Consider the following 11,514-nt stretch of genomic DNA (forward strand, 5'->3'; position numbering starts at 1 on the left):
ATTCCTGCTATATAGAACTGAAATAAATAGCATAGACATTAATGTATACTACTCTAAATTTATACATATAAATAGGGAGACTTACAGTAAAAAGTACAAAATATTTTTGATTATTTTCTCCAACACAATTATTAACCCATGGACAATGATGATCCATTTTCCTAATACATCTACAAATAAATTTGTAATATTTATTAATCACTTTTTCACATATTAGAACTTAAGATATTACAAATGATAGATTTACCTTTGGCAAACAGAACAATGATGTGCCCTGTCAGGTTTAATAGAACAACACTTGGGACATTTAAAAATTACTTGTCCATCTCTAAATCCCATTTGTTCAATCATTTCTTTTGTAGCATTTCCTTTTAGGACAGCACCCTATAAATAGTTTATTAAATTACGAATATATTTTAAATATGCTAATTACATGCTTCAAAATATAATTTCTACTTACTGGATCTGTAAACATTGTTCTTAGATGAGATGCAAAAGCTAAAAATGTTAATGACTGAAATATTGCAGTGTTTAAACTAGAATATAAGGTATTTATTGTAGGAAAAAGAATAACTGCCATTACTACAAACTCTGCATAAATTATTAACAACCATGTTAAAACTGCACATATAATTCCACATATATCCTAAAACACACAAGTAAGTAAAAAGTATTAAACTAATAGTTACAAAAAATATTTAAATTATTTAATAAAATATTTATACATACTTTTATACACCATAATTTTCCACCATAACATTTATTATGAACATCCCTTTCTCTATGAAAAGATATATAATCATAATCCATGATTTATTGCTACTTACTAGGTTCTTAACTATTAATCACATGAAGAGACACCAATAATGTTTACCAACATAACCATGGTTCTTTGCTTCAAAAAAAATGAACGAAATTCCATACAGTGTATTATAAAACAATTATCACAAATTTATAAAAAATTAAACCTAATAAAACAAATTTCTACTATGAAATAACATAGAATATAACCTCATCAAAAAGTATTAACATCGTTCTTCATGAATCCATAGTAATTAAATAATCCACATCAACTTTTATTTCAATTTTTTCCATTAGAATATATTTAATGTATTTATGATGAATATCGAATAATGAAATTGATTTTCCCGTTCTCACCACTTACTTAATTAGTCTGATCAGGTACAACCACTAATAAACAATTCTCTTATTAATATAAAACTTCTTTTAAGTAACAAATGATCATTTGTTTACATTTATTTAAACATAGAATACAGTAAATAAACTGAAAACGGAACTTCAACACGTTATCACGTGTAGATTATGATAGCTTGGTTTCTAAACGTCACTGATATTCGCCATTGAACAGCATTACGAACGCACCTGACATTCAAATAAACAGATGTTTTCAAGAGATATATGTTTGAAACGCAAGTGCACTATGTTATCTAATTAACATTAAGAAATGTTAAAATAAAATAAAAATGGATATAAATAATACTAGATTCTGCCGGTTCTAAAGTTGCCTGTCGTATTCTTACACGCGACTACAAGTTTGACAGTACGTCGTAAGGGTGGGGGCTACAGTGCGCAGCCATATTGGCTACTTGTGACTTTTGGGAGGAAGCGAGCAAAAAATAATACAACTTTTCTCATTTCTACATGAAAAAATGTTACCTTCGAGGATTTTTCATTGATTTCACACGTTGGTCTTGTTAGCGCGTACACGATTAAGATAAAACGTGTGATCATTTATACAAGCTCAACCTTTTTTACGAAAAATGGTATGTTACTTTTTGATTAGTAGATTCTCCACCTTGAAACACCTAAATTATTTATTATAAAATTTACCTATTTTTTTGACATTTCATTTTTACTTTTTCTTTATTTTCTTGTAGAGTTTCTTTGGGTTCGGTCAGTCGGCTGATATAGAGATTACTTTGGATGGTGCAGAAACCAGGAAGACTGCAGACATTAAATCTGAAGACGGTAAAAAAGAGCGCCACTTGTTATACTATGACGGTGAAACCGTCTCTGGGAAGGTAAAAATGTTTTCGTAAACGAATAAAACATTAATAAAATACAAGAGCTATTATTACAAAATGTAACTTATAACCTACGATGGTTATTCGAAAACTCCACATAGATAGACGTAAAGTATAATACCTAACTTTGTTTCATTATTCAATAATTATTTATATTAACATCTATATAATTTATATATCTTTGTATACCTACATTTATAATATATATTTATTTAAAACAATTAAAGTATATAATATATGAAAGTATATAATATCTTTAAGTAAATATAATTCGTTTATTTAATTTAATAAATTCAAGCTATGAAGTAGCTATATAGTAGAATATATCTAAAAATGATCTTTTAGTGAAACATTATGTCTAATATGTAATATTATAATATAATTTAAATTCATCTTTATATATAAATGAGGTTATATTAATTAACACATTATTATTTACAGATTAATATTAGTCTCAGAAAAGCTGGTAAATTGGAGCATCAAGGTGTAAAAGTAGAATTTATTGGACAAATTGAATTATATTATGATAGAGCAAACCACCATGAGTTCATAAGCTTAGTTAAAGAATTAACCGGGCCAGGAGAATTAACTCATAATACAGTGTATACTTTTGAATTTGCAAATGTAGAAAAATCATTTGAAAGTTACACAGGATCTAATGTACGACTAAGATATTTTCTTAAAGTCACAATTGTACGAAGACTTAGTGATATTGTTAAAGAACTTGAATTAGTTGTGCATACTCTTAGTTCCTACCCAGATATGAACAATCCTATTAAAATGGAAGTTGGAATTGAAGACTGTTTGCATATCGAATTTGAGTACAATAAGAGCAAGTAAGTTCTTCAATATAAAGTTTTATTATTAGTTTAATTATAAAGATATTTATTTGCATTTAATATTAAGTTTAAAAATCAAATCTTAAACTTATATTTGTATTTTTTCAGATATCATTTGAAAGATGTTATTGTTGGGAAAATATATTTCCTTTTGGTTAGAATAAAAATCAAACATATGGAAATTGCCATAATAAAACGGGAAACTACTGGTTCTGGTACTGTATAATTGACAAAAATTTTTTTTTTCATAAAAATAGTTGCAATAATCTTTCTTATAATTTGTATGCTATTTTTTATTTTAACACCTACACTGGAGAAAGTATTTTATTTTTTAAGTATTTGATTTTTTGCAACTTATACTACAGTTATAAGTAGAATATATATTTGCAGGTCCACATACGTTTACGGAAAACGAAACTATAGCGAAATATGAAATAATGGATGGAGCACCTGTTCGGGGCGAATCTATTCCAATAAGAGTATTTCTAGCAGGGTATGATTTGGCACCTACAATGCGTGACATCAATAAAAAATTCAGTGTTAAATATTATCTTAATTTAGTTCTCATGGATGAGGAAGATCGTAGATACTTCAAACAACAAGTAAGTAAAAAAGATGTGTTCGTAGTTTCCTAATTTTTTATTGACATATTATCTACAGTTAAATTTTTTCTTAGGAAATAACATTATGGAGAAAAGGTGAAAAAAGTAGAAAATTTCCACATATGCCATCGCATTTAGTATCAGCAGAAACGGGATTTCCACAAGGTGCTGCTCAAAATGGACCACCATCTGTATCTGCACCAGCTCAACCAGGACAACTGCCATCCGCTAACATTACTAATGTAGAGGATGCACAGGCGCCAATAGAAAGCATGACACGCGAAGAAGGAGATGGTGAAGGTGCAAAAGAAGTTAATTCTGAAAGTAACTGAATTTTTGCATACAATACAGTTACTAAAGTCAATGGAAGTTTTACTAATTCAGAGAATAAGTAACAACTCCGCACGGAACTAGTAATTTTAAATGAAACTCTTCTTGTACTGTAAAGAGAGATTGAATTTTAGGAACTATGAAAAATTGAAACATCTGCGAGTAAAGTTGTAAATATTTTGGATACCTATAAATAATGCGGATGATTAAATTGAATAAGTAGCCAATTATCGATCAAAATTTCAAATTATCGAGATCTATAGATAATGTATTATGGCGTCTGATGGGACAGACCTGAAATAATTAAACAAAAAAAGATAATATAAAAAAGAATAATGCAACCATATAAACTGAATATTCATAAATGGACAATTTAATAACTGAATATTAATGGTATATTCTTGAACGGTATCTGAATGTTACAGTGTTCAGAATATTTTATACAATCATATTATGTGTTATATTCTCAAAGATCTTTATCAAAATCTTTTGTGTTATATTATTAAATCTTTCAAATGACTAGTTTCTGTCGTATGAGAGTTTTATAAATCTGAAATGAATATACATATACTCACAATGGCTGCCCTATTTTAATCCATTCACCTAGTCTGCAATTAATATGATAAAGGCACTGAGAGAAATGCTTTTATATGTAATTTACTATTATAAAAATAATTTTCGGAAAAAATGTGATTTTTTTCAATAAAAACGTTTTATTGATATTTTCAATAAATATAATTAAAATAATATGTTAAAATATATGCACAGTATATTACATAATATCAATAGTTCTGTCCCAAATATAGTATAATTGTATATACAAATCATTGAATTGTGTATACCGATTAATTTTTTAATAGAATTTTTATGCAGTTTCCATAATCGTGATATAAATTATTGTAAGAAATACATGCCTTAGTATGCTTGTTCAATTTTTAGCATGCCTTTATTAATACAAACGTGGAGAGGTATCCACATCTATTGTAATAATACTGAAACGTGTTCTATCCAGGTAGTACCGTGTTTGCTACCATGATGGAAGTAATATGTTGATACGAGAAAAATATTCATCGTTTTGTACAATTCTATGTTAACATGAGTTGACTAAAAGTCTTGTTAAAAAAAAAAAAAAAAAAAAAAAATGCATAATGGTCAACTACGTGTATTTCGAGAATTTTGTTTCATGTAAATTAAAATTTTCATATTTCACGCCTTTGTTATTTGTTGACGAGAAAGTTATATGTGTAAAAGAGAGAAAGCAAAACTATTTGTGAATTATTTGACATGTCAAATATTGTATATACATATACATATTGTCATACGATATAAAACTAGCTGCATATTTTAATGCCCACATAAATATATTATACATCGCATACAGTGTACCTTTGTGTACACGTGTATCGGAAAACATTACTTCGTTTCTGCATACACCCTTCCTATCGTTTTATATAAATCAAGTATCGTTAGACTTTTATTCTTACTATCTATAACTTGTTTTTTATCTAGAGCAAATCAATTACTGTATAGATATATAAAGTATAGATTTCATCATATCAAGTAAACTATGAATTTAAGTGCAATTAATTTTATGACGAATTTATGAAGGATGGAATCAATCAGTGCTAACGTAATAGAGTTTTATAACGACGATTAAAACGTCGATTAAAATTTCCCCAGCTTTCCAAAACAATTCCCTTTTCCTTTTAGGATTATCTGAATTATAAGAAAAATATTTAAAAACTGCATTATAATTAAGTGCCTTCATGAAGCACAATTATTACTAGAAAATAAGAGTAAACGTTTTACACGTAGTAAGAATTAAGAAGTTCTATTATTTAATTAATTAATTAATAGAATTCATCATTTTTTCTCTTTAAAAGTGTATATATTTTATAAAGTTTCTACCTTTAACTATTATTTGTAATTTTAGTGTTTTAATTATTAGAATTTTTAATCAGTAATATTATTGCGTATATTAACAAAATAATATAAGATTATAAGCGCAACAAAAATAGTTTCATACTAATAATTTCATAGGAATAGTTTCATATTAGTAATTTATTTTTATAATCATAAACAATTTTTTTCTTAAATAAATATAAAAGTATATAAAAACTAATTAAAAATCAATTACCAATAATGTCAAAATGGTTACAATAGAAAATCTTATTCTAAAGTAAAAACAATTTTTATGATGATTAAAATTTCCAAGAAGAATTGTAACACTTAATATTTTATATGTAACACAATTTAAACTTTTTTTTAACTGAATCTTATTTATTTTTATTAACAATTAAATATTTTTCACTATAATACGTACTGTACACGTGGAAATCAAGCTTGAATAAATGTACTGGTAGTAAACTCGTTCGTAATATCTTGCAGAGGAATAATTTATAGATCGTAATTTATAAATCAGATTTTGTGGAATTTTTGAAACCAAATTTGAACCTTATATTAAGTTTCTTTAGGTTAATATATGTATAAAAAAGAAGCATATTATACAGTTATAAAAGAAAGAATTTACTTTGACTTTAATTAATTCTGTATAAAGACAATACAGCATGCGCGTATGTCTGCGCGCAGATCTGGTGTCCGAATAAACAATTATCATCTAGCTATCGTATTAGTAGTAGTTCACTGCCGGTTAAAGTGTCATATCTATCAGCAAGTTAACCAAAGATGGAAGTACAGACAGAATTAATCTCGGATCTGCGTGAAAGATTTTTCAAAAGATTGGATGATGAAGGACCACCAGACACTAGTGTGTATATACATTTTTTTTTGCAAAACTGTTTTTTCTCCAATGACACTTTTACAATTCTGATTAAGTCACAGGGTCAAATCCAAGCTGTGTGTTATATTCCAAGGCCAATCTTTTCAATATTCATTCAATGACAAGCAAGAATAATTTTTATAAATAATTTATGAAGTCTTTGTTCTTTATTTAATTGATTAAATAATATACAAAAATGTTTGTGGTTCAATGAATCACTTAATTCAATACAATTTGATTGCAGTTTCAGAATTTCATCCTGCAGATATTACTAGAATAAAAGAAAATAACAATTGGTTAAGGAGATTTTTAGAGCACAATGAAAATAATATACAAGAAGCACTTAATATGTTATGGGAGACTTGCACTTGGAGAGCCAAATTTGGTACAAATGGTAAGCATAATAAACATTCATATGTAAGTTACATTTTTACATTATTTTTATATACAATAAAAATATGTATATTATAATGTAATGATATATTATGTAACTTTTAATAATATTATATCAATATTATCCAATCATAGACATTACAGAAGAGAATGTAAGAAAAGATTATTTAGAGAATGGATTGTGTTTTATTTATGGTAAAGATAAAGATGATAAAACACTGTTTATTGTTAAATGTAAGTTACATACTAAAGGAAGCAAAGATTTTAATCAATTGCAAAGACTTGTTGTGTATTGGTTTGAAAGGTTAGAGAGGTAAGATAATATAATCTATAATAAATTAAGTCAATCGAATTAAAGTTGACATTACAAATTTGTTTTATTATTTTAGACAAACTAATGGCAATCAAATCTCACTTTTTTTTGATATGTCAGATACTGGCTTTTTAAATATGGATAATGACTTTATCAAGTACCTGATTAGCCTTTGTAAAAATTATTATCCTAATTTTTTAAACTATATTATTATTTTTGAAATGCCATGGATATTAAATGCTGCATTTAAAATTATAAAGTCATGGCTGCCACCTAAAGCAGTTCCAAAAATTAAATTTGTGCAAAAAAGTAACATACATGAGTTAGTTGATCCTAATGATATACTTACATGCTGGGGTGGTAATAATGAATATACTTTCAAATTTATACCTGAAGCACAAAATAATGCAGATGCTACAATGAATGGTAAACTTGACAGCAGAAAGGTATATACATAATTATTGAAAAAATAAATATCAAATTATTCACTTAAAAATTAATTATGCCTTATATAATTATAGGTACATTTCGCAGAAGGTTCCCCAATAACAGAGCAGTTTCCAAGTGGTTTTGGAGAACAGATATCTGAAGAACAACGTAATTAAAATTCTCACACTTTATTATGAATATTATTTAAGAAGATAAAAATTATATTATTTTTTGATAATTAATATCATTACTATTTTATAGTATTATCTATTGAACCAGATGCAGTTATACTTAACAAAGTAGGAAATGAAATTAGTGGCACAATCACACTTAAAAATGTAACTACTGATAAACCTTTATCTTATAAGGTATGATGAGACTTTATTTTACGATAATATTCAATACATTATACATATAAAACATTATATAAATATTTAATTGTTATACCATACAGGTAAAAACAACGTCGCCTGGAAAGTTCAGAGTTCGGTTAAGTTCAGGAATTTTATTACCTCAAGAACAACGTTCGATTTCAGTCGTTGTACTACAAGAGCATAATTTGCGTGGTCTTTTACATGTCGACAAATTCTTAGTTATGTGCTTTCCATTAAAAGATCCAAATACATCAGCCCAAGAATTAGCAGCTCTATGGAAGGTAACAATACGTTGATAAAATTAATTATTTAAATATTTCAGGTGTAATTAATTTCTTAATTTCTTTTTATTCAGTCTGAAAAACCAGCAGAGCAACATAAATTAAGATGTTGTGATGGTGGAATTACAAATAATGAAGCATTAAAATCACATTCCATACTAACATCTGGAATGTCAGAAAATAGTCAGATAGATACACTTGCTCGTAAAGTAAGATATAATTATGACATAATGTGCATGATGTTAGTAAACAGTTTATTAATAAATTAATTAATTAATTACAGATAGCACATTTGAAAGAAAGTAATACAAAGCTGCATAGTGACGTCGTTTCTCTGAAGTATTTATTGTTGTTTTCTATCATAGTGACAATTACAATGGCCATAATAGTTGTTTATATTTTAAAAACTGATATTAAAGATTCTGTTATTGAAAAAGTTAGTGAAACAATTTGTCACATTGACCATGAGATGTAGATTATTCAGATACAAATTCACTTTATTTCTATACATGCATAAAGAAATTTTATTTGTTGCATATTTATGTTTATGTAACACTTCTAATATTTTGACATCAATTTTTCTATTCTGTTTTTGGCTTATATTCGTTTTTCACTGTTTTGTTTACATAAGAGATTGTGTAGAATACGTATAAAATGTTTTACATTATTATTATTGGTGTAAAAAAAAGTTACTGTTATTTTTTGGGATATTTATGAATAACATAAATATTCAGAACATAAATGTATCATTATTATTAAAAAAAAATATATATATAACTAATTGGAATTATTTTTATAACGTTTTACACGTATTTCTACATGCTATTTGTACAATTTATCTTCCTTGTAGTTTATAATTTAATTACTACAGTTATTTCAGATTGATTACTTTGGTTTTATAATTCATCTAATATAGTGAAATGTTTAACAAAATGATTATAGAACACTTTTTACATTACGTACACTTTATAAAAATTTTAATATTAAATCTATGGTAATAGTAATAAATATATTTACATGTAAATACTTTATTCATAACTTTATAAAATGTGTTAATAAACTATATTTATATTTAATGGTAACAATTTATTACTTAATTTTATATTTTATATAGATGTATTTCATAAGTATATTTATATTATAATCCAATTATTTCAATCGAATGAATCAGGTTTGAGGTGATGCATTAAAAAAAATTATTGAAAGTCAAAAGTATATTTTATATGTCGAACTTGACTTTTATTGCATCATTATTTTAGGAAAGTAATATAAAATAAATTGTTGTTTTTTTTATTAATGAATAATGATATGTAATATTTTTTTCAAATAATGAATATTTTATTCTATAGAACTAGAATATGTATCTATTGCAAAAAGATTGTAATATCACACTAAAACAAATATTTCAAATTATATGTTTATCTGTTTGTTGTTTCAATTTCTAAGGACATAACAAATTATTGGCTAGGTTAGCACTATACTTAGCTGATTAATGTCAGTTACTAATGGAAAGTTTGGAAAAAAGTGAATAATATTTCACATAAATGGGTGTTGTCCTCCCCACTAAAATTTTTAATCAGTTCCCCTCCCTTAACTACAATATTCCCGCTCTTTTCGCATGGCGTCAAATTTTTTTTGTTTTATAAGGTCTACTTCTACTTGTAAGCATACAAAATGAGTTTATATCTGAACATTATCAAAATATGTTTAGTCACTGTATTACTAAATTAGTTCAATTTTTGCATGCTTAAAACACAAACTGTACAAAGTTAAAACTTAATAAATGAAAAAGTAAAAATTAATTGGTAAAATCTAGATAGGTTTAATGCCCGGAAGTACCTAAAACGACAGTCGTCCGGTGTAAACATGACGAGTGACGCGTGCCAGTGCGCAGCTACCAACGCGCAGCATTTGAACATTCGTAGTTCGATCGGCCATATTGTCCTCCGGGTCTTACACAACGCCCTCACACGAACATTCTCGACTTTACGAGGTAAGCGAATATTTCGAGGTTTCGGGTCGTAAGGGAACTTAGCACAACGTGGAAACTCAATTCCGTGTGAAGAAAGACGCCTTTGAGCAGTGTTGGAAGAGATCTGTGACCGCCGGTCGCGAGTAGAACGAAAAAGATTGGTAAGTTAGCTGCAGCACGTAGCAGAACGAACAGTATTCCCTTCCGTTGCGTCCTCCATATTGATGACAGCGCCGACGGTGATAATTTTCTGAAATTTTTGTCGTTAATGCCCCCTGTGTCCTGAAATCGAAAGCACCCGCGTTGTCTTAAAAGCTTTCCGACAGAATGCGCAACTTCGGAGCCTCCGGTGTTTGACGAAAGTCGACGGTTACGGAACCCTGGAGGCCCGCTACGTATTTCCACACGCTCCTTCACCCATCACAGCGCAATCACATTTTGCCCATGGCGTCATCCTCGTTCGCATTACCCGCTTCGCGTATTACATGGCGTTCCGCTGTAGCGTGTGTCGCTCCTGTCAATCCTGTTTGACTTTAAAACACTATAACACTCTGATATTTAATTCTGAAAATTACTAATGCGTGGGCAATCTTGCTAATTATTCGCTTATCTCCTTGTTCATCCGCTCCTTTGCACCTTCAATTTCTTCGCTCAGATATTGATTTTCCTTTAATTTCACATGATTCTCGATGTTTCGAGCATTACCACTCATATATCAGTGGTAATTGGTACAATTTTGAATGTTTGTTTGCATGCACGTGTTTTCGTACATTCTCGAATGCAAAACCGATTACAGTTGCGCCTACTTGCGAAACATTTATCATATTTGCTATATATGATATTGAGACCCTATGCCATTTTTGTAATAATTCAATAATTATATAAATGATGACACCTTTTTAAGGGTTTCTATTTAGGTTTATCTATGAAATTGTATATTTCAGGATGTACATATTGCATGAATAATTTATAAATATCTAACTCAATGAGTAATTGAATATATAGATAAATACTTTCTTGGCAATTATATGTATCATGTATTTGTATACATATAGCATTATATTCTTTATAAGTGATGATTGTATAGTTAATATAAAATATACTTCTTCCCTTTTTTTTTTTTTTTTTTTTTTTTTTATTAAAAAAAAAAAAAAAAT

The 11,514-nt window shown here is 27.7% G+C and overlaps 4 protein-coding genes across 5 annotated transcripts in view; 3 read left to right on the forward strand and 1 right to left on the reverse strand.

Annotated features, from left to right (window-relative positions):
* The window catches only part of LOC108546068 (palmitoyltransferase ZDHHC3), a 1,441-nt gene extending 846 nt beyond the window's left edge, over positions 1-595 (reverse strand). The window contains exons 1-4 of the mRNA XM_017897988.1: positions 461-595; positions 248-384; positions 86-170; positions 5-17 (exon numbers count right to left, since the gene is read on the reverse strand). Coding sequence (XP_017753477.1) covers positions 5-17; positions 86-170; positions 248-384; positions 461-580 — 355 coding nt within the window. The 5' untranslated portion in view covers positions 581-595. The remainder of the gene's footprint in view (positions 1-4; positions 18-85; positions 171-247; positions 385-460) is intronic.
* Positions 596-1,446: 851 nt separating this feature from the next.
* On the forward strand, positions 1,447-4,152 carry Vps26 (vacuolar protein sorting 26). Its single transcript, XM_017897982.1, has 6 exons — positions 1,447-1,784; positions 1,899-2,042; positions 2,487-2,881; positions 2,993-3,099; positions 3,275-3,486; positions 3,561-4,152. Exons 1-6 carry the CDS (start codon positions 1,782-1,784, stop codon positions 3,816-3,818), a joined length of 1,119 nt encoding a protein of 372 aa, XP_017753471.1. The 5' UTR covers positions 1,447-1,781; the 3' UTR covers positions 3,819-4,152.
* A 2,233-nt stretch (positions 4,153-6,385) lies between these two features.
* LOC108546050 (motile sperm domain-containing protein 2) lies at positions 6,386-8,860 on the forward strand. Its single transcript, XM_017897969.1, has 9 exons — positions 6,386-6,583; positions 6,840-6,989; positions 7,124-7,301; positions 7,378-7,747; positions 7,823-7,898; positions 7,992-8,098; positions 8,185-8,385; positions 8,460-8,594; positions 8,669-8,860. The coding sequence occupies exons 1-9, from the start codon at positions 6,502-6,504 to the stop codon at positions 8,858-8,860; spliced, it is 1,491 nt and encodes a 496-aa protein (XP_017753458.1). The 5' UTR covers positions 6,386-6,501.
* Positions 8,861-10,230: 1,370 nt separating this feature from the next.
* Positions 10,231-11,514, forward strand: part of LOC108546076 (transcriptional repressor CTCFL) — a 5,699-nt gene continuing 4,415 nt past the window's right edge. For both annotated transcript variants that reach the window (XM_017897999.1, XM_017898000.1), the window contains exon 1: positions 10,231-10,518. The gene's annotated coding sequence lies outside the window, so the exon portion shown is untranslated. The remainder of the gene's footprint in view (positions 10,519-11,514) is intronic.

This window comes from Eufriesea mexicana, unplaced genomic scaffold (assembly GCF_001483705.2).
Source record: "Eufriesea mexicana isolate 0111107269 unplaced genomic scaffold, ASM148370v2 scaffold571, whole genome shotgun sequence".
NCBI classification, from domain to species: domain Eukaryota; kingdom Metazoa; phylum Arthropoda; class Insecta; order Hymenoptera; family Apidae; genus Eufriesea; species Eufriesea mexicana.